The sequence below is a fragment of the Exophiala spinifera genome (assembly GCF_000836115.1).
Source record: "Exophiala spinifera strain CBS 89968 unplaced genomic scaffold supercont1.8, whole genome shotgun sequence".
In the NCBI taxonomy this organism is placed as follows: Eukaryota; Fungi; Ascomycota; class Eurotiomycetes; order Chaetothyriales; family Herpotrichiellaceae; genus Exophiala; species Exophiala spinifera.
Window position 1 is genome coordinate 376,500 of NW_015622520.1, and position 20,312 is coordinate 396,811.

General features: G+C 51.7%; 9 protein-coding genes across 9 annotated transcripts; 4 read left to right on the forward strand and 5 right to left on the reverse strand.

The window, feature by feature from the left end:
* Positions 1 to 43: 43 nt before the first annotated feature.
* PV08_10153 (uncharacterized protein) lies at positions 44 to 1,086 on the reverse strand (the record flags this gene model as incomplete). The annotated part of the gene is made up of 3 exons (XM_016384468.1): positions 44 to 406; positions 510 to 765; positions 944 to 1,086. The coding sequence occupies 3 exons, from the start codon at positions 1,084 to 1,086 to the stop codon at positions 44 to 46; spliced, it is 762 nt and encodes a 253-aa protein (XP_016231070.1).
* Positions 1,087 to 2,239: 1,153 nt separating this feature from the next.
* Positions 2,240 to 4,322, reverse strand: PV08_10154 (uncharacterized protein; the record flags this gene model as incomplete). The annotated part of the gene is made up of 8 exons (XM_016384469.1): positions 2,240 to 2,534; positions 2,604 to 2,965; positions 3,017 to 3,399; positions 3,533 to 3,621; positions 3,674 to 3,712; positions 3,760 to 3,779; positions 3,834 to 3,973; positions 4,103 to 4,322. 8 exons carry the CDS (start codon positions 4,320 to 4,322, stop codon positions 2,240 to 2,242), a joined length of 1,548 nt encoding a protein of 515 aa, XP_016231071.1.
* Positions 4,323 to 5,776: 1,454 nt separating this feature from the next.
* Positions 5,777 to 6,277, forward strand: PV08_10155 (uncharacterized protein; the record flags this gene model as incomplete). Its single annotated transcript, XM_016384470.1, has 1 exon — positions 5,777 to 6,277. One exon carries the CDS (start codon positions 5,777 to 5,779, stop codon positions 6,275 to 6,277), a length of 501 nt encoding a protein of 166 aa, XP_016231072.1.
* Positions 6,278 to 7,492: 1,215 nt separating this feature from the next.
* Positions 7,493 to 9,114, reverse strand: PV08_10156 (uncharacterized protein; the record flags this gene model as incomplete). The annotated part of the gene is made up of 3 exons (XM_016384471.1): positions 7,493 to 8,446; positions 8,496 to 8,972; positions 9,025 to 9,114. The coding sequence occupies 3 exons, from the start codon at positions 9,112 to 9,114 to the stop codon at positions 7,493 to 7,495; spliced, it is 1,521 nt and encodes a 506-aa protein (XP_016231073.1).
* A 600-nt stretch (positions 9,115 to 9,714) lies between these two features.
* On the forward strand, positions 9,715 to 13,248 carry PV08_10157 (uncharacterized protein; the record flags this gene model as incomplete). Its single annotated transcript, XM_016384472.1, has 1 exon — positions 9,715 to 13,248. One exon carries the CDS (start codon positions 9,715 to 9,717, stop codon positions 13,246 to 13,248), a length of 3,534 nt encoding a protein of 1,177 aa, XP_016231074.1.
* A 305-nt stretch (positions 13,249 to 13,553) lies between these two features.
* Positions 13,554 to 15,596, forward strand: PV08_10158 (uncharacterized protein; the record flags this gene model as incomplete). Its single annotated transcript, XM_016384473.1, has 1 exon — positions 13,554 to 15,596. One exon carries the CDS (start codon positions 13,554 to 13,556, stop codon positions 15,594 to 15,596), a length of 2,043 nt encoding a protein of 680 aa, XP_016231075.1.
* An 18-nt stretch (positions 15,597 to 15,614) lies between these two features.
* On the forward strand, positions 15,615 to 16,703 carry PV08_10159 (uncharacterized protein; the record flags this gene model as incomplete). The annotated part of the gene is made up of 1 exon (XM_016384474.1): positions 15,615 to 16,703. The coding sequence occupies one exon, from the start codon at positions 15,615 to 15,617 to the stop codon at positions 16,701 to 16,703; it is 1,089 nt and encodes a 362-aa protein (XP_016231076.1).
* A 149-nt stretch (positions 16,704 to 16,852) lies between these two features.
* On the reverse strand, positions 16,853 to 18,001 carry PV08_10160 (uncharacterized protein; the record flags this gene model as incomplete). Its single annotated transcript, XM_016384475.1, has 1 exon — positions 16,853 to 18,001. The coding sequence occupies one exon, from the start codon at positions 17,999 to 18,001 to the stop codon at positions 16,853 to 16,855; it is 1,149 nt and encodes a 382-aa protein (XP_016231077.1).
* A 1,187-nt stretch (positions 18,002 to 19,188) lies between these two features.
* Positions 19,189 to 20,166, reverse strand: PV08_10161 (uncharacterized protein; the record flags this gene model as incomplete). The annotated part of the gene is made up of 1 exon (XM_016384476.1): positions 19,189 to 20,166. The coding sequence occupies one exon, from the start codon at positions 20,164 to 20,166 to the stop codon at positions 19,189 to 19,191; it is 978 nt and encodes a 325-aa protein (XP_016231078.1).
* Between the last annotated feature and the right edge of the window lie 146 nt (positions 20,167 to 20,312).

The following is a 20,312-nucleotide window of genomic DNA, read 5'->3' on the forward strand; positions in this document are numbered from 1 at the left end:
CTGCCTTGACTTGGCTTGGGCGTATACTTGTCAACGTGATAGTTTACAAATACTCCTCGAACCACTGGACGGCCTGCAAGAATGCATTCTCCTTTGCGTACAGGGCGCGCCTGTTCTTCGGGTCCCCTCGGACGGCAAAGCCGTGCTCGACGCCGCTGTACAGGTTGATCTGGTACGGCTGCCCGACCTCCTTGAGGATGGCTTCCGTCTCGTGGCGCTTCTCCGTGGGGAAGATCTGGTCCGTCTCGGCGGCCGAGATGGCCAGGGGACCCTTGATGTCGCGCAGCTCGTCGGCGTCGACAAACGACGGGTGCGCCGTGTATCCGGCGTCGATCTTGCCGGCCTCGGGACGGAGGTGGCGGACGACGTACTTGCCGCCGAAGCAGTATCCTACAGCACCGATTTTCTACACATCACCACGTCAGTAGACGGACAAGATGAAGAAGGAGAGATATTTGTGCGCGCTGTTGTTGTCGTTGTGGTCAATGGACGGGACGAATATAACCTACCTTGCAATTGTATTTCGTCCTCATCTCAACCAGACACGAATCGATGATCGGGTCCACGACGGGAGGGGTGTGGGCGATCTTGGCCTCGTTGTACTCTCCCTTTATCCACTTCGCAATGTCAAAGTCTCCAGGGCGGTTCAGCGGGATAGGATCCTTGTAGAACAAGTCTGGCATCATGACAAAGTAGCCGTTCGCCGCGAATTGGTCGGCGATGAGGTTTGCGTTGATGAAGCGATGGCCAATGACGTCGGTGATGCTAGAAAGAAGAAAGAACCCTTCTTGTTAGCACACAGGCACGGAACAAAGCAGGACGGAACAATTCTACGGGGGAGAGAGAGAGAGGATGAAGGAGTTTTTGGACCAGGTAAGCAAGTAAGGAAGTAAGCGACGCAGAACCAAGCAAGCAACCCCAAAGCAAAAACGTAGCAACATACAGCAAGATCCCCTTTTCTGTGCTCTTGTTCTCTGGGTACTTGGTGTAGATTTCAAAATCGCCCAGGGTAGAGAACTCTCCGGTGGCGGTGCCTTCGTGCTTGACGCCCTTGTAGCAGCATTTTCCTGGTGGATGGGACGTCATCCTGAAGAGTGGGAACTAATTTGTCTTTGGAGAGAGAGAGAGTTGTACGCGTGAGTGAGTGAGTGAGTGAGTGAGTGAGTGAGTGAGTGAGTGAGTGAGTGAGTGAGTGAGTGAGGGAGTGTGTGTATCAAGGTAGATGAATTGTGGTGTTGTGGTTTTGTGAATATCGAGTGTGGGTGTGAATGTGAAGGTGGATTGTAATAAAAGCGAAGACGGCGAGGGTGGTTATAAGTTTCTTATCGGTAGGTATTGGAGTTGGTTGTTTGGTGTTGTAGTAAGTGAGCAATGAAGTAATATCGAAGAGGAAAAAAGGAGGGGGCTTCTATTCCCTTCTATATATTTGTTTAATTACATAGAAATCCTCATTCCCCCCCTCCCCCCCCAAGGCTTCCTTCATAGCAAAATCCAGGGTTCGCAATGTTACATTCGACCTTTCCACCTTCCGTCTTCCAAAGTCCGATAATCGATTCGTTGATGCTACGAGCTTCCAACGAGGGAATTATCGTATTGCGAAACTGTAATAATGTACGAGTGCGATGATCGGACCGAGTGCGGCGGGCACGACTGGTACAGTACATACAAGATACAAAATCTGAAGCTTAGCTTACCCACTCGGGGTCCATCGACAGTCCTACCGTACTTGTACCTTCTAGGTATCTATCTGAGTACGTGGTATCTACAAACTGCACCCGTAAAAGGTACCCGTAGGGGATAGGAGTACTCCGCAGGAAACCCCCTCCCGATAAAGGGATGACGAAAAATGCCCCTCACCATCATCATCGTGCTTCAAACACGGAGATAAAGGAAATAATCATCAGGAAATAAAATTCAGCAGCACGCACCTCGGCGCTTGACACTCGACGCGAAACGAAACGCGAGGCCGATCACCGGATACTCCGGCGGCGGACCGGACGTGGGAATACCATTGAGATAGACACTAAGAGTACTTCGAAGGCCGCTGAAACCCAGAAACGGGGATAAGGAATGTATAGAATATGAAGACGTGATCATTCCTCCCTCTCCTAAGTCCTTTCTCAATACAACAATCTCAATATCACGAGGTAGTACACTCGTACGTCGATGTCAAGGGCGACCTCGGTCAGACCCGTAGCTTACAAGGCTCATTGAAATGTACCATGTCCAGCTCAGTGGCCTACAAGATATACCTGTAGGAAGCGCCGTAGTTTTCCTCTCCGGTATTATTGACGCCGGTCTTGCCGTCTCGGGCCGCAGCAGCTTGTACCTCGTCCGCCTTGCCATACTTCTTGTCAAGTTTCTTGTTCTCCCAAACCAGTAACGTTCTCAAACTGAGCGCCAGGAACGCATTGAAGAACATAAAGCCGGCGCAGATACTCTGACCCTTGACGTATCGTGGCCCTTCGGTTTTGGGAAAGATTCTTGTGCCGAGGAAAGGGCCGGTCTGACCGACGAGATTGAGCAACATGATGCTAGACAGAAGCAGTGTCAGTTCCACGCTACAAACCCCACGCTTTCAAATGGAATCAAAAAATACTCACCCCATGCCTCGCCGGGTATCGCTTCCTTGATTGTTGACCACCCATGGCAAGATGTTTGCAATGGCAGGGAAAACGCCGCTGGCGCAGAGGAAAGTTCCAAAATACCTCGGAGCTACAGGCTTGCAGGTGGCCAGCAGAATATAACCTGTGCCTCCAACCACACTCAAAAACGTAATCATCAATCCGCGTTGTCGAGTGCGATCAGCGATGTAACAAGTGGCAATCGTGACAATCGTCGAGACAAAATAGGGCGGCGCCGAAAGTCCTTGAGCGTTGATCGAAGAGAAGCCCATCTCGTTCAGAATGGTGGGCAAAAACACTGGAAGGGAGGAGTACGAGACGTTGCATGAGAAGTACATCAGCTATAACCCGTCAGCGGCGAGGTTGAGAGGAGTTGACGGGTCTTTGCTTACCGCTGTGAACCACGCTTTTGCATCAAGAAGAGTCATCCCAATCTCCTTGAAGTTGACCCTGCGACCTTCTTCCTGGTCACCATGTTGTCGGACCACCCTTGCTTTCGCCACTTGTTTCTCTTCTGCTGTCAGAAACTTGGCCGTCTCTGGACTGTCGGGAAGGAAGAACCAGGCAATAGGGGCGGCCAAGATGGTTGGGATGCCTTCCACCAAGAACAAGAGTCTCCAGTTGGCGAGTTTGGAGTGGCCGCTGGTTATACCGTACGCAAGGGCGCCAGCAAACATACTCGCAAATGGTGCTGCCGCAAGGAAAATACCGCTTCGAAAGCCATGTTCGGAGCGAATATAGAAAAACGACAGAAGATAAGGGACCGAAGGGCCAACTTAAGAAGTAGTCAGCATGTATAGGCCGCGGGTTGGTCGCAAAGAGGAAGCCAAGATACAACAGGGTTGACTGATAGGCAGTTCGAGCAGAAGGGTACGTCTGTCGTGGTATCGGGGCTTCTGGTAACTCACATCCTGCCTCAGCAGCACCAAGCAGAAAACGCAATGCCATCTCTCCTCCCCATGATTGTGTCGCTGCTTGGCACGTTGCAATAATGCCCCTGGGTCACGTATCAGAGGCGCACAAGCTAATAATGGGGTGACATGACATACCAAGCAAGAGTAATCAGACATGCCCATGTATGCGGCTTCCTGTAGATTGTCAGTGGAGAGCTTTCAATATGTCCGACGCGACGCACAGGATCTTCCACATAAAAGCCTGCAACCTTTGTTAGCACCAGTCACGCATTGACATCCGACACGTCTTTCTCACCTGGAATTGAAACGTGCAATAGGAGATGTAGAAGATGGTCAACAACCAGTCATATCGGTCACCGGTCAAGGAGAGGTCCTCCTCCATTCCGGCGATTCGCGCATTGCCGATATTGGATCTGTCCAGGTATGACAGCAAGACTATACGATGTTGTTTATTAGACACGGTCGCCATGGAAAGGAGCTTGGTCTGCAACGCAGGATGCGCTCCTTTTGATGCAGACCTTCGATTCTAGCTGAATCGGTGGTAGCCTCGGATCTGTCACGTACATAAAAAGGTCACAATCGGCGTGACGTGTAGGTCGAGTTTTCGCACAACTCGCCTTTCAATCTCGGCAGCGTACTCGGCCGTCCGTTGGCCTTGGGTCTCATCTTGCAAAACTCCAGTCTTTTCCGGATCATTTGCGCTTGCTGGCTCGACCTGACCGGACTGTTGAATACTAGTCGCGACAGCGGAAGGCGCGGACTGCTTGGTTTTGAATATAGCCATGACGGCCAGTAAGAGGTTATGAAATGTGACGCGTGCACAGGTACTCGGACTTGTACGGATGCAGGGCTGAAAAGCACAGATATCGAGCTTGAGGTAAGTGAGGGATGCGAGTTAAATTTGAGCCCAAGGGCTGGACCACCATGAATCATATGACAGCTTGGAATGGGGCAACTGCAACGCAGGGAAGCGGGCGATGCGCCGATGAGGTGGTTACATCCTGTCCGTGTACGAGAAGTCGACGATCAATGCTGTGTCTGTCCAGTGCGGTGCAAGGGCACATGAATAATGTGGGATTGATCTGTGGGGGAGACGAGGAGGAGAGTAATTCGTACTGTACCTCGTAGATGGATGATACGTGTAGCTTTTCGTACATGGTCCTACCTTGCACGCACTGTCGATCACAACAGCACGATAATCCCACTCCACGTTCTTCCCACGAAGTAAGAAAACACATGTATCGCCATGTCAATCTCCGACCGCGTGCACCGAGCGATATAGAATACGTACACAGTGAGTTGTGCTCAGGCTCATTCACGTTCCAGGCCGCCCAAGAGGGATGTGCCATGTTCACACGGTGACGACAAAGAAATTGTGGCTTGCCGGAAGAGGAATAGCGGACGGTGCCAATTTTTAGCGCCTGAGCTTGGCGTCGCTGCTTTGGGCCATTGCAGAGTCTCTCGTCCCCACCGATGCGCCCTCTTGCGCCCTGCTTTCTGCCATCGAGATATACGAAAACACAGAGAGCCCAGCGGATGTTGGAGTCTGTCTGTGCAAGGATCCAACATCTCCTCGTGTCTGGCAACAACGGCTGCTGGTACGATGAACGACTCGATCGATGCAAGACTTGACTTGGCGCATCCTGATCCTTGCCCACAATCCCCTCGGCGCGACTCCTGGTTCTCCTCCTTGTTTCTGGCAGCATTCCATTCCCATGCAACGATAGCCTTCAAGGACGTACAGTGTTTCGTCCCCGATGGAGCTGCTAAGGAGGATCAGACTGCGCCTTTTCAGGCCACCGCAGCTGACACTGTCCAAATTTGCCACGTCTGCACCTCTCATGGCGTATTTTGAGGCGTGTCAAAGGTCGATCTGACGGCCGTCAATCTCGTGTTGGAAACCAATTAATATCTGGCATCAGATCACGCCAATCGAGCATACGCCTCCTATTTGACCCAGCTGGTCCAGGCACAGACCAAATCATCTCGGATCCAAGTCATCCTTCCATGACATCCTTCACTCGTAATGCCATCGTCGCGGGAATCCCCTGGTAGGCTGCATCGTCCGGAGAGTTTGGACTGACACGGCCAGCCCCCAAGCCAGCCCTTGATTCTTGCATAAGGAGACCTCGTATCCCCCCCCGCGTCATTCTGGCCGCAAGTCGTTCTGTCGCCAACGCCTTGTCCTGAATATCGTTTTGATAGAGAGGAAACCTAACCTGCGAGCCACCATCAACGATGGCACTCCGTGTTCATCTCGTGTTGTTGTCGGTGCTCTTCTTCGCGATCACCACCACCGTCTTCTCAGCGGTCGTCCCGGTCGTCCCAGCCACGTCTGACGACACAGATCAAGCTTCACTCAACAGACTGCTCAATCCGCCACCGACAGTCGACAGTCTACAATGCAAGGCCAGCACGCAACGCATGCGATGTTACGGCGGGCCTCTCGTCACCATCCAGGTCTGCGCCTCACAATGTTCGTGTGAAGGAGGCCGAATCTCCTGTTCCAGATTCAGCCACTGCGACGACAGTTCCATGGACACCTTCTGCGGCTCTCTCTGTAGCTGTGGCCTCGCGCCCGGCGTGAAGAGCGGATCCGGTGTAAAGAAAGACATCATTAGCCACCGCTACTCAACAACACGTAAATCCTACCCGGACGATGATGACGACCTTGAAAACGACGACGAACTCCCTGTGACTGGCCGGGGTAAGAGGGTGGCTTCCTACCTGGAACGATGAAGACGCATCTCTTTCTCTGCCGCTCAATACACATTACATATAAAAAACACACTCTCTCTCAATGCAACATTAAAATGAAAACGATTTCATGAGCGGCCACAGACAGACAGATTTTCACAACACACCCAAATACGCATCCACATCCACACACTCACAGAGAGGGGGGGAGGGGGGGGAAGAGAGAGAGAGAGATACCCGTGTCTCTCTTTCTCGAAATGATTTCTTTCCTCAAGCAATTTCAAGTTATCAACGCGCATGGAGTCTCATTACTGGTGCTATTGTTCGCCTCCAGAACAATCGAGCCATGCAAGGTGACCAGTCGGTCTCACAAGAATCTTGGGAATGCATTGCAAATGGATTTGAGACCCGGAAAGGAAACCCGAGACTACCAGGAAAACGAAAAAAAGGGATACACGTACACGTGAGCATGGACGACATACATTTGGTGACTGGGGGCTTTTTCATACGTTTAGTCGACGAGGCGTTTTAGAAGGCACCTAGGCATGTTTGGTGAAGGAATGGGGAGTTATGTAGCCTCTCAAGGGATAGTAATTGCCTTATTCAACCGCCCCAGGAAGGGGAATCTTTTTACAAGAATTCAGGCTTCCTAGGTCCTTGGAGGTATCTATTTATAGTGCTTCGTGCCAGGCTTCGTGCGGCGTTATTGTGTATGCTGCTGCGTCAAGTTCATAAAGATATCTTGAACCATGTTCCTAGGGTACAGACTAGGGTGCGTGCCCTGCTCAGAACAAGCGAGGAAAAAAGCAAACAGCAGACGACTCAAGCTACTTTGACACAACCTCACAATAGGAACATTTTGGTCAACTCTCATGCAAGCAGTACTTTTGTATTCTCAAGCCAATTAGTTCAAAAACCTCCGGAAGGTACCAGAGGTATGAAGGAATGCTATACTGTCCGTAAAGCATTTCCAATCCTTTCCTTGAAGCCACTGCTAGATACAGAGGGGAATCGCAACGGTAAAAAAAGGAGGCCACTTTCGGCAATTTTTCATGAGCCACAACGCCACTCAAATGCCGATTGCCCACAACACACTAGAGTCTTAGAGGGCTTCCATACGCATACATTTTGTTTTGATGGGGATCCGCTGCCTTACAGAAGATCCAAACCTTGAGAAAAACCAACCCGATTCTGAAATAGACCCGGCGCAGCTTGTCATCACGTCGAGTCCTCGTCGGTTGCTGATCATCCAAGTGTTTATTTCACAGCCAGACACTTAATGTCGAACGTCAACTTGCTGTTCTTCGGAATGCCAGGGAGCGCTTTGTTGCCGTAAGCAAGATGTGCTGGGATGACCAGTCGTCTCTCGCCACCAACTTGAATACCTTGAAGTCCAATATCCCAACCCTTGATGACCTCACCGGCACCGAGCTTGAAACTGAATGGCTTGCCGGATTTGTTGCTGTCAAACACCTTGCCGTTGTCGAGCTTGCCAATGTAGCGCATTTCCAGACGGTTGCCCTTCTTCGCAGCGGGACCACTACCAATCTTGCGGTCATCCACGGTCACGCCCTGAACGTCTTTGACGCCTAGGGAAGCATTGCCGCCTTTCTTGTCTGTTTTTGTGGTTGCTGGGCCGGCTGGGGTTGGGCCTTGTTCGAGATTCTTTGCGAATTGGACTTTCTTTTCGGAACCGGTGCCATTAGTCTCTTTCTTCGAGTCGGTGGCGGCGTCAACAGCGGCAGCCTCGCCGTCGTTCTTCTTGAGCTTCTTGAGCTTCTTCTTCTCACTCTTGCTGAGTTTCTTGGAGTCGTCTGCAGGCGCAGCTTCATCCTTCTTCAAAGACTTGGCCATGATATCGTCGAGATTTGCCTCCTCGTCTTCACTTTCCTCAGCAGGGCGCTTGTTCTTGCCTTTGACCGCTTTGGGTGCTGCTTCCTCTTCGCTATCGACTTCCGTCACTCGTGGATCCTCTAGATCGTCTAGGTCGTCGGATTCCGAATCGGCGCCCTCAAGCAAGTCGAGTTCATCCTCATCTGGAGACAGGTCATATTCGTCCTCTTCCTCATCGTCTTCGTCATAGAGAGAAGCTGAACCATCGTCTTGGGGGATAACGTAGTTGCCAGTAAGATGCACAGTATGGGTACCAGAGACCTTGAAGAAGACACGCTCGCCCTCAGCGACTACAAAGTCAATGGGCTGTTGGTAGTTCTGGTGAACAGTGTTAGGTCAAGGATGAAAGGCAGGAGTGGGATTATACCTTTTCTGGGTCAAGGGTGCAGATGACCACCTCATCGAGTTCAAGGGACTCATCCTCCGAGTCGTCCTCATCATCATCCGAGTCGTCGGACTCGCCGTCATTGGCCTTGCCTTTGCCTTTTGAGTCGGCTCTCATGATTTTTTTGAGCTCGGCCAGTGCCTTCATCGTGGCTTCCGGATCGTCATCATCTTCCTCATCGTCATCCATGTCTTCATCCTCGTCTTCACCATTTGCAAGTTCCTTGGATTTTTTCTCACTTGGACCGCCATTGACCTCGTCCTCGTCTTCTGAGGACTCGTCATCGTCCTCCAGGTCGTCGAGATCAAAATCCTCGTCGTCAGAATCTTCTTCATCGTCAGAGTCGTCGAAACCTGGAACTCGGACCAGTTTGAGGGTGGCGCGCGGGGGTGTCTTGTCGTCGGCGGCTTCCAAGTCTGGTTCGGCGCTAGGGTCAATCGCGGCCATGGTAACTCGAAACTGTATGGTGGTTAATTACTTGGTGAACATTGGAGTGTCTGCCGGAACTCACCATTGCAGCGAACTCTGGGACAGCAGGAACCATGATGTCTCCAGGAGGGACTTTCATGGCGTAGACCGCCACAGGTTGAATGCCTGACATCTTGCGATTGATTGCAAAGAACTGCAAAGGGAGGATGGTATTGTTGAATTAGACCAAAGGAGTCGGAGGGCACTGAAAGATCCTTGTGTCAAGACTCGACAGGGAAAATTCTGTCGAGAAGAAAAAAAGGTATGCAAGCTGGGGTTGAGGCTTTGAAGAAAGACGGATGCGGCTGCCTCAGAAACCGAATCCGCTAAAATAAAAAAAATTCTTTGGACGATTTCAATGCAACTCCGCAGCCTTATCTTATCAGGGCTTTGATGCTTAACTAAGCCAACACTACGGAGTACACAACACCCAATAAGCCGCTCCTGGGAGCCTGGAAAGCCTCGCACCTGTCGCCTATTGCAGCCTTGCGGGCGTAGGCAGAGAGACGCCTGAAGAGCCCGCCAGACTGCGCTCTCTTATTACGTCGCGTCTTGCTAAATTACCATGACGCGCTCCACAAGGTCACCCATGCAGATGGCTACGGACCTATTTGCCTCCTCCTCTCTACTCTGGCCACAACGCGCTCTTTGCATACGGCGCACTCCCAGTCGATGTCCGTCCAAAGCAACGTCCAGCCGAGGACTTCGTTATGATATTGCCTCATAGCCCAACATGGGCTCCAGACTAGAAAAGAACTCTGCCTCGGTGCGCAAGCGCATTGAGAGCCACACCTTTAGCGACGAGCATGGCGAAGAATATGAAGCCTCCAAGTTCGGCGGATTTGCCGACTATATGCGGCGGAAGAAGATCAAACTGCAGAATCTCGATGCTGAAATACGATCGCACTCCGGCGACAAACCTCCCATTTTCCGCGGCGTGGTAGTCCACGTCAATGGCTACACTCAGCCCTCACTGAGCGACCTGCACAACCTGGTTGTCAGCTATGGAGGTGGCTTCCTACAGTACCTTGACGGCAAGACTGCTGTGACGCACGTTGTCGCAAGCAACTTGACTCCGAAGAAAGCGGTCGAATTTGCTCGATATCGCATTGTCAAGCCGGGCTGGGTCGTTGATAGTGTCAAGGCTGGCAGGCTCTTACCATGGGACGCTTACAGACTTGTGGATGAGGGTGTGACACAGAAAGTGCTGGGCTTTGAGAATGGCCAGATGATCAGCCAGACGAATAATAATCAGAAAGACACGTATCGCGACCAGAGCGAAACGAGCTGGTATGCTTCGCAATTACGCCGGGTGAGAGATATCGTGACCGAGACTGCTCAATCCTCAAACCCACAAAGCCTACCTGAAGAGCCAGATGGTTTGCCCCCTGATCGGAGCGAAGCCGGTTTGCCTCGAGGTAGCAGCGCAACCGTGCCAGCAGTACCCGAAGCGCGCCTGGAAGCTATAGCGGGTCTAGTAGACGACCACTCTGCCTCTAATGCCCGAGACCACGCCGATTCTCCTCTTCCCTCTCCGCCAACGTTCCCTTCACATCCTCTGGCAGTTTTCGACTCGAATGCTGCGCACAAGTCTGAAAACCGCCAATTGACGGCCGAAGAGCACAATGCCGTCCTACTTCAGAACCCGCACATGGCCAAGTCCAGTACTGCTAACCCTGACTTCATCAACCAATACTATCGGGAGTCGAGACTTCACCATCTATCTACTTGGAAAGCTGAGCTCAAAGCTCAAATGCAGGCACGAGCTCAAGAAAAGTATTCGTCGCGCAAATCCAAGCAGAGTAGAACCCCTGGCGCAAGAAGGTATGTCATGCATATAGACTTTGACAGCTTTTTTGCTGCAGTCTCACTCCGCAAGCATCCTCATCTATCGGACAAACCAGTTGTGATCGCTCATGGAAGCGGGCCGGGATCGGAAATTGCCAGTTGCAACTATCCGGCCAGAAAATTTGGCATCAAGAATGGAATGTGGATGAAGACGGCGCTTGAAATGTGTCCAACGGTGAAGGTCTTGCCGTACGACTACAAGGCATACGAGGAAGCTAGTCGCCATTTCTACGACTCAATCTTGGCCGTCGACGGCATTGTGCAGAGTATCAGCATTGATGAAGCTTTGATTGATGTCAGCGAACAGTGCATCAAGGCTGGTGGGTCTGACGGCAGAGGCGTGTCAGAAGGCTCCATTTACCGTGAGCAGGAAGCTGCACAACGTCTTGGTGACGAGTTGAGAGCCTCGGTGAAAGAGAAAACTGGATGTGACGTTTCAGTTGGGATTGGAGGAAACATTCTCCTGGCGAAGGTGGCATTGCGGAAGGCTAAGCCGGCCGGACAGCATTTGATCAAACCAGAGGACGTCCTCGACTTCATCGGCGAACTAGTCGTCACCGACCTCCCAGGTGTTGCTTGGAGTATAGGTAATAAGTTGGAAGATATAGGCATTAAGTTCGTCAAGGATATCCGTTTGTGTACCAAAGAACGCTTGATCAACGCCTTGGGTCCAAAGACTGGCGAGAAGCTGTGGGATTATTCTCGCGGAATCGACAAGCAAGAGGTTGGTGAACAGGTGGTTCGGAAATCAGTTTCGGCAGAGATCAATTGGGGCATCAGGTTCATCAACCAGCAGCAAGCGGAAGATTTTGTGCAGAGTCTTTCCGACGAGCTGTCAAGGCGCTTACTTGAGCAGCTTGTGAAGGGAAAGCAACTGACCATGAAGATAATGCGAAAAGCTGCCGATGCAGGTCTCGATCCGCCCAAAAACCTCGGCCATGGCAAGTGTGACACCTTTAACAAGAGCATAATGCTCGGTGTTGCCACGAACGACGCATCGGTGCTCGGGAGAGAAGCCGTTTCCATTCTACGAAGCTACAATTTCCCTCCCGGAGAGCTTCGAGGACTCGGAGTCCAAATGCAGAAACTAGAGCCCTTGAAACCTGCGGTATCAGGCAGTGCTGGCCTCCCTGATAGCAGTCAGCGTCGTCTACAGTTCAAAAAGCCTCCGACCCCATCTCGACCTGCAGAAGAACCTAGCCTCCATGCAGCCTTTCCGCCAGTCGTTCATTCACCCAACGCCAAGCACGTTGAGGATCCTATTGAAGAGATACCTACCCCGGAGAAAGGAAAATTGCAGGATAACGTTTACAGTGCCTTGGATGACCACACCAATGATGCAGCCCAGCAGAGGCCTCTCAATGTGAGCGGGACTCAGTTCATCATGCCTTCTCAGATCGATCCAACAGTACTAGCCGAGCTTCCCTCCGAAATAAGAACCAAGCTTGCTCCAAAACAAAAGAGCATTATGGACAGCATAACACGATCCTCTCGATCACAGACACCTCCAGTGGATGGACATTCCAGATCGACCTCGCCCTATCCTAATGACCACGAATCAACGTTACCGCGGCCGAGTCAGATTGACCCTGAGGCCTTAGCTGCGCTTCCACAAGATCTCAGAGACGAGATACTGGCCCAGTACAAAGCGCAAGAGAATGGCGTATCACTATCACGGGCTGTGGCAACATCCCCTCGAAAACCTAAGGCTCTTCCATCCTCGAAGAAGACATCTGTTACCCCCACGAAACGGCAGAAAACCTCTACTTTGTCTGGGAAAGCCAGGCTTAAGAGAGTCGGTGATGCCTCCTTATCCACCCTCGCTCAGTCTAGCTTTGTCTCCATTCCGAAAGCAACAGAGTCTTATTCAACTGCGAATCAAGATCCCGTGGAGATCTCAGAATCCTTTCTGAATGAATTACCAGAAGACATTCGCCTCGAAATTCTGGAAGAGCAGAAAAGAAGCAGGATGAAGGCGAAGTCTGGCCTCAACTTCGAGAGCGCCAGGAAGAAGACGAAGGTGACAACTACCGTGGAGTCTGGCGTTGCGGGTCAGCAAAGGTTGCAGCTAGCCAAGCAAGCAGAGAAGCCGACTTTTACTTCTCAGAAGCTGAGTTCTCTCCCAGAGTTGCGTGATGCAATATCTGCATGGGTCAGAGAGTTTTCTTCGGCTGGAGAAAGCCCAGATCAAGACGATGTCAATGCTCTGGCAGATTACCTCGCCAAAGTGGTCACCATCGAGCGAGACATGGCTAAAGCCGTCGCTGTCGTCAATTGGCTCGGCCTAATTCTTGAATACGAAAACTTCACAGGCGAGGACGTTCACGGTGCTTGGAAAGGGGCTCTCGAGATTCTGAAGCAACAGGTTCAGGTAGCGGTCAAGGAAAGAGGTCTAGCAGCAGTTGTGTTTGAATGTTGAAAGACGCCTTTATAAGCCATTACATGCCAGAGGACTTTTCCGTCGTTGCTCCTTCTGTTGATTTTGAGGTAAGCGCAAAGCTGGCACGCGGTTTCTTCGTCGTGATATCTGCATGGGCGGGTAGGCTCTCTTGAATTTTCAGCCCAGCCCTTTGTTGATCATCAACACGATTAATTCATCCAATCATCCAACTTATCGTTGCCTTCCTTCGCCGCGAACCGTTTTCACGAGCATCACTATGCTGGTTATGGGTAGTAACCAAGTATCTCAGGTACCTCATTGACTAAGCCCTCCCTGTGATGACCATGCCATCCATTCTGGCAGCCAGCCGGAAGCGTCGACAGTCATCAAAAGCCAGCCTCCCAACGACCAGAGGGAATACGGGTTCTCGATCTTCCAAAATACCTAGACTGAATCACCTTCTCTACGATGGAACAAGCTCCAGGTCAATCGAATCCGTCGGCACCAGTCACTCTAAGGCCAGCGTCAAGACTCATATCAAGAGAGGGGTTACAAATATCAAAACAATCCTGAGACTGGGAGACAAACACAGTGCTACCACACTGCAGCCGCAGGCTTGCTCCGCCTCTGCACAGAGCTCGACGACTAGTTATCTTCTCCAGAATGATTCCACGGCCACGACGCTTTGTCCGCCATTGACAATCACATTGACCGGCATGAATCCTGCAGATAGGACAACTGCCTCGCCCACCATGAACAGTGCACGAACAAGCCCTGGACCTCGTGCTCTGCAAGATCCCGAGGTCGCGGCCGATAGGTCTTCCAATCGAGACGGTCGTGACATACGTCGGAGCCAATCTCTTCCTGGTTTGCATCATGCAATTGCACAAAAGTTTCATCAGACGTTCATTCACTCAACTGTGGTGAAAAGGACCGAGTTGCGATCACGTCCAAGTTTACAAATGTTTGCGGTAGACGCAGCACGGATTGACAGAGATCTGCAGTCATCCACAACTTCTACCCTCAACAGTGTTTGGGGTTCAACACCCGAAAGGGTCTCATCTAGCCAGGTGACATCTATTCCTATCACCACTACCTCCGGCTTGACCTATCTAGGGAGTCTGGATTCATATAATATCGATCGCCACTCATACGCTTCATGCGCCCGGCTCTTGGCTCCTATTCCGGAGATCAGTGTATCTCCAAGTATTACCATCAAGACCGTTGAATCTGCTGCTGCGGCCAAAGCTTTCTTTGAGATGCATTTCAATTCCTTGCTCAAGGAGATATCTGGAAGATCACGCCGACGATGGCAATTAGAGCTCAAACTCAACGAACTCCATTTTCCCACCAGCAGTCAGTATCGAGCCAAGAGAGCATGGGAGCAGGCAGAGAGTCAGAATCTCAGACAGAGCCGAATACTTAAGAATACCACCAATTCTTCAAAAGCCACTCGAGGGATCCATATTGGTGGCTTTGAGGTCATCAGTATTCTTGGTAAGGGAAGCTTTGGTGTTGTCCGTCTTATCAAAGGGACGCCTGAGATTGAGGCAATTCAGAATGAGGCTACACACGGCGAGGGCAATTCAGAGCATAAGCCTTCTCGGCTCAGCCTAAAGACTTCACCAATGCGACGACCAGGTTCATTTCCTAAGAACAGAAGTCAAGTAGCTCAGGAGAAGAGAGAAGTTTTCGCAATGAAAGTCATTCGGAAGTCTGACATGATTCGAAACGCTCAAGAAGGACATATCCGGGCTGAGCGAGACTTCTTGGTTGCCGCCGAAGGGTCAAAATGGGTTATCCCTTTGATCGCCGCCTTTCAAGACTACAAGCATTTGTACCTTGTGATGGAATATTGCATTGGAGGCGACTTTCTAGGACTCCTCATACGCAAGAATGTTCTCACCGAGGACGCCACCAGGTGGTATGTTACCGAGATGATCCTCTGCGTCGAGGAAGCCCATCGGTTGAGATGGATCCATCGTGACGTGAAGCCCGACAATTTTCTTATTGGCCTTGATGGACACTTGAAGATATCCGACTTTGGTCTCGCCTTCGACGGAGACTGGAGCCACGATCAAAAGTTCTACCAAAACAATCGGCGCTCACTACTCGAACGATTAGGGATTGACATCGAAGGCGATGAGCAAGACAAGCAGGAACGAGAATTTGGACAGTACTCGGTCGGGGCTTCACCGTCGGCCCAACAACTACTGCCTCTCGAGGGTAAATCAGAGTCCAAGGACGAACCGTGTCTCAATGAGCCAATCCTCGACTGGCGCAATCGTGCTCAACGGCGACGTCTAGCGCGGTCTGTGGTCGGCACATCTCAATACATGGCTCCGGAAGTCATTCGGGGCGAATTATACGATGGTCGATGTGATTAGTGGAGCATCGGTATCATCATGTATGAATGCCTCTATGGCTTCACTCCATTTGCCTGTGATGATCGCCATCAGACAAAGCTCAAGATCCTTCAGCACAAGAAGAATCTTACTTTTCCAGAGCGACCGGCTGCTTTTGCCCCCAGCGCCGAAGCTGTGGACCTGATGATGAAAATTCTAGTTGAAAAGGAACGTCGGCTTTGTACTAGACAGTATCAGCTCAACGAATACACGAGGAAAATCGTCGGAGGCAAGGTGGTCAAGTTCGATGCCGACAAAACGAGCAGCACCTACGATGGCTATTTTGTGTACGCCAACGATGCCGCAGAGATAAAATGCCATCCGTTCTTCCGAAATATCGATTGGGCCATGGTTCACCTCCAGCGTCCTCCGTACATACCTCACGTAGACGACTGGGAAGATACGAAATATTTCCAGGAGGATGAGCCCGTTTCCGACATTGAGTCCACTAGCACTTTTGCAGTAGGGAACGACAAGTCTACTAAAGCTTTCAACGAGCATGGTGAGCTTACACTATTGCCGCTAGCGGCTCATCCGTCATCCAATGTCAGCCAACATCACCATGAAGGCCAAAACATTGTGCCATCGCTAGCCATCAACATTCCTCACAAGGATAGTGCTGCACCGGCACTAGGCCTTGCTCGGCCGGACAGTCTGACCGACATGAAAAACCCATTGTTGATGCCGCTCGGGAAGCCAATAGCGAGTGTCGAACATAATTCGTGGGGTCGCGAAGACACTCGTCAGGTCGACGGCGCCAATGAAGGCGTGTTCGCTGGGTGCAGGAAGCCTGACGCAAAGCAGCGGGATAAGCGACGAGCACGAGATATCATCCTACGAGACAAAAGCACCAGACGTGAGGCTATGAAGATACGAAAGGCGTCGGCTTTCCTTGGGTATGACTACCGGCAGCCAGCCATGGTCAAAGACATTGTAGACCAAGTATTGTCGGAAGATGTTGTGATGGCGCAGGCCAACGCTGAATACGAGAGCAGCGATGTTGACGATCGTGATCTAGCCTTTGAGAAACGAGTGTTTATTGGGGCAGGAGGTCATCTATCACCATCGTCGGAAGCAGTGACGGTGTAAAGCGTCGCTCCAAGGGTTGTCAGAGTGTCTAGGGGGACAGGCAGAGGGAGAGCACTCTGTTTCTTCTATTCTTATTCTAAGACAACATCAATCGCTAGTGTAGAGTTCTATAATTATGTACTCAGTCTTGAGCAAGCCAGAGGGTTCATTTATGCCTTGACTTCTTGTTCAAACTCGGCGCTAAATGGAAGATTGGTGTAGCCTATTTCGGATTTTGGATTGTAGAAGGTGGCTCGGTCGTAAGGATTCAAGTCGATGCCCTTTTTGATGCGGAACGGCAAATCGGGAGTGGAGATGAAGTGGCGGCCAAAGACGATGGCAACGTCCTTGTCTTTATAGTCATGGTCAACGGCACGCTTCGCAGAATCCGGGGTGAATCCACCGGCGACCAGGACGGGACTCGTATTGTCCCAGGCGTCGATGAGGAAGTTGACGTTGTCGGTGGTCTCGACGTCGGTGATGCCCGAGACCCTCGCCTCGACGAGGTGGATGTATGCGAGGTTGAGGTCCTTGAGGGCGGTGACGAAGTGGGTGAACTGCGGGACGGGGTCGTCCATCTTCATGCCCTGGAAGGTGGAGAAGGGGCTCAGGCGGATGCCGACCTTCTCCGGGCCGACGGCGTCGACGACGGCGCGGGCGACCTCGAGGCCGAAGCGCGAGCGGTTCTCGACGCTGCCCCCGTAGGCGTCGGTGCGGGTGTTGACCCCGTCCTGCAGGAACTGGTCGACGAGGTAGCCGTTCGCGCCGTGGATCTCGACGCCGTCGAAGCCGGCGCGCTCGACGGCGTTGCGGGCCGCGGCGGCGTAGTCGGCGACGACGCCCCGGATCTCCTCCGGGGTCAGCTCGTGCGGCACGACGGCCTCGGGCTGCCCGTCCTTCAGCAGCGGGCTCGGCGACGACGACACCACGCGGATCCCCTCGGCCGCGGCGACCTGCGGGTTCGCGCACCGGCCCAGGTGCCACAGCTGCAGGTAGATGTACGACCCGCGGGCGTGCACGGCCGACGTCACGCCCCTCCACGCCTCGACCTGCTCGTCCGTGTAGATGCCCGGGACGTTCGCGTAGCCCCCCGCCTGCGGCGAGATGAAGGTCGCCTCCGTGACCAGGAGCGTCCCCGGCGTCGACCCCCGCTGCGAGTAGTACGTCGACACGAACGGGAGGGGCACGTGGTTGTCGTCGGCCCGGAACCGCGTCAGGGGCGCCATGGCGATCCGGTGGCCGAGTGTCATGGTCCCGATCTTGAGCGGCTCAAAGAGTCGAGACGACTGCGACGCCGTGCTGGTGGCGATGGAACCCATATTTTGTTGATTTGTGTTTGTTTAAAAACAACAACAAACAAACAAAGGAGGAAGAAGAAGAAGAAGAAGAAGAAAAAAAGTGTTCTCTCCTCGGACTAGACAAAAGGATAACAGGTGAACGGCGTATGAGATGATGATGATGATGAAAATCCAAGCCCGTACGGTGGTATGTACCCTCTCTCGATAGTAGTGAGGTCGACGATCTCAAATCTCTATCGCAACCCTCTGCACGGCGGACTGACTTGACTGGGTACTTGAGTTGATATTCGATGGGCGCGGATTTGGCGGGGTGCTGTCGCAATCTCGAGGAGGAGAAGGCGTGAGGAAGATAGGGGTGGGGTTGTAGGACAGTAACAAAACTGGAGGAAAAGATGTCGGAAGTAGGGGACAGTGTGTATATATATATGTGTGTCCAGATGAGGCGTCGAATGGTTTTTATATACCGCAAAGTACTTGGGAGAAGGAGAGAGGTACCTACTCGTAATATTGATTACATGTGCAAAAGGTACGGACGGGAAAGAAAACCTGTCTGCTGGGGCTAGTTTGTTGTGCGGACGGATTGTCCCACTCGGGGAGATGCAAAAGAAAGAATTGACATTAATAAGCAGCATCGGGCGGCGATGTGGTGTTGACGAGGCTGGCGTCGCAGAACGTGAAGGGATTCCGAGGCACTTGGAGTTGGACACGTTTTGCTCTTTTCTTCTCCTTACTCTGAATACCTGAGTAGAAGAACCACAAGTACGCTCTCCCTTACTAATGAGTACCTAGTTAGTTGCAACGGGGGCGGGGGTCCCTCGCTCGCTCGGCCATCTTTCGGGTTGATTAGTATTGAACGTTTTTGTCGCGATGTCCTCGACGTGGTCAACAATCAACAATAGTCTGCAGATGGTGCGATGCATTTGTCACCCTGAGCATCGATCACGTCATTCTCAGCGCCCAGTCGTATCTCTCATGCAGGGGAAAAAAACAGGGGTAACATCATCCTCATTCTTTCAACTCCAGCACTGTCGTGAGTGATGCAAGGGACAAACATCATCCTTTTGCTCTGAGATCAGTCAGACCACAGAGCTCGCCGTTCGCAACCGGGCACACCTTCAACATCGACACCTGACTCTCCTTGCCTTCTTGAACGTCAATAGCGACGTGGAATCTGGACCACCTCAATTAGCCTTTCCCTCTCTGATGCTTCAGATACGTTTGTCTGGATGCGGCAAGGCAGGCCGAGTCAAACTTTCCCCAAGACGATTGTCAATGTAAAGGGAAAATATGAGCGAGTTTTGCTCTGATCTCCATGCGCAAAATGCTGACTGTAGCATCATGTCGTTGGCAACCTTTGTGTTGTCGCCGTCTCTGTAGACGAACACTAACTGAGGTGATTCGTCGTCACCGGTACTCTTCAACATCATTATGATCTTGTCCATCGTCATCTCACTAAGTGGGATGTCATCGGGTGGTTGGCCGAAAACGAGGGAGAACTTGACGCGAAGCACGCAACTCAGGCTGGATGCCACCAAGAGCCTCAGCTCTGGTACAGGAGCAGGCTTCAATTCGATAGCCAGACTTGGATCCTGTTGGTGCTTCTGATCAACACTTGGTTGGGGGCAGTGATGATTGTCTGGCGTCAATTGCTGATCATCCTTCGGCTTTTTCACCTTGTGTGCACTCATCGTGTCCTTTTTGTCATGTTCCGGATCTTCACCGGTCCTCTTCCTTTTCTTGCCAAACTGGAGATCTGCGTACATGCTCATAACTTTATGGTTGACATGGCTAATTAATATCTTCGGAAGTTTGCTGTGGTAGAAGTGCTTCTCATTCTCTCTTGCTTGAGGTCGAGGACGTGGAAAATCCGGGTGGTCTTGGACAACTTTGCATGCCTCCTCGAATACATCGCGCTCAGGGCCAGATGAGCTCTCCGATAGCATATATGGATTGCGGTTCAGATTGTGTTTCTCTTTTGTCTCTTGAATTGTTGTCCACACAGCGTTTTCGACTTTAATCCACTGAGACATTCCTGGAGCGAAGAGTACGATCTCGACTTCGACGCCGTCGCCGTAAAGAAAATAGGGATAACTCAGACACCATGTGAAGTACTTTTCAGGATCCTCGTCTCGTAACCGGCGTTGTGAGGTTTCAGGCATCCATTCGGATCGGGCTCCCTGGGCCATGGCTCATATCAAGAGCGGGGAAGGCGTTCGGGAAGAGTTCAGCGTTGAAGATAAGAAGAAGTTTTAGAGATGAGGAAGGTCAAAACGGGAGAGCAGCTGTTTATTCTGAGGAGTCAGTCTCACAGTCCAGACTGCATTGGTGTGCA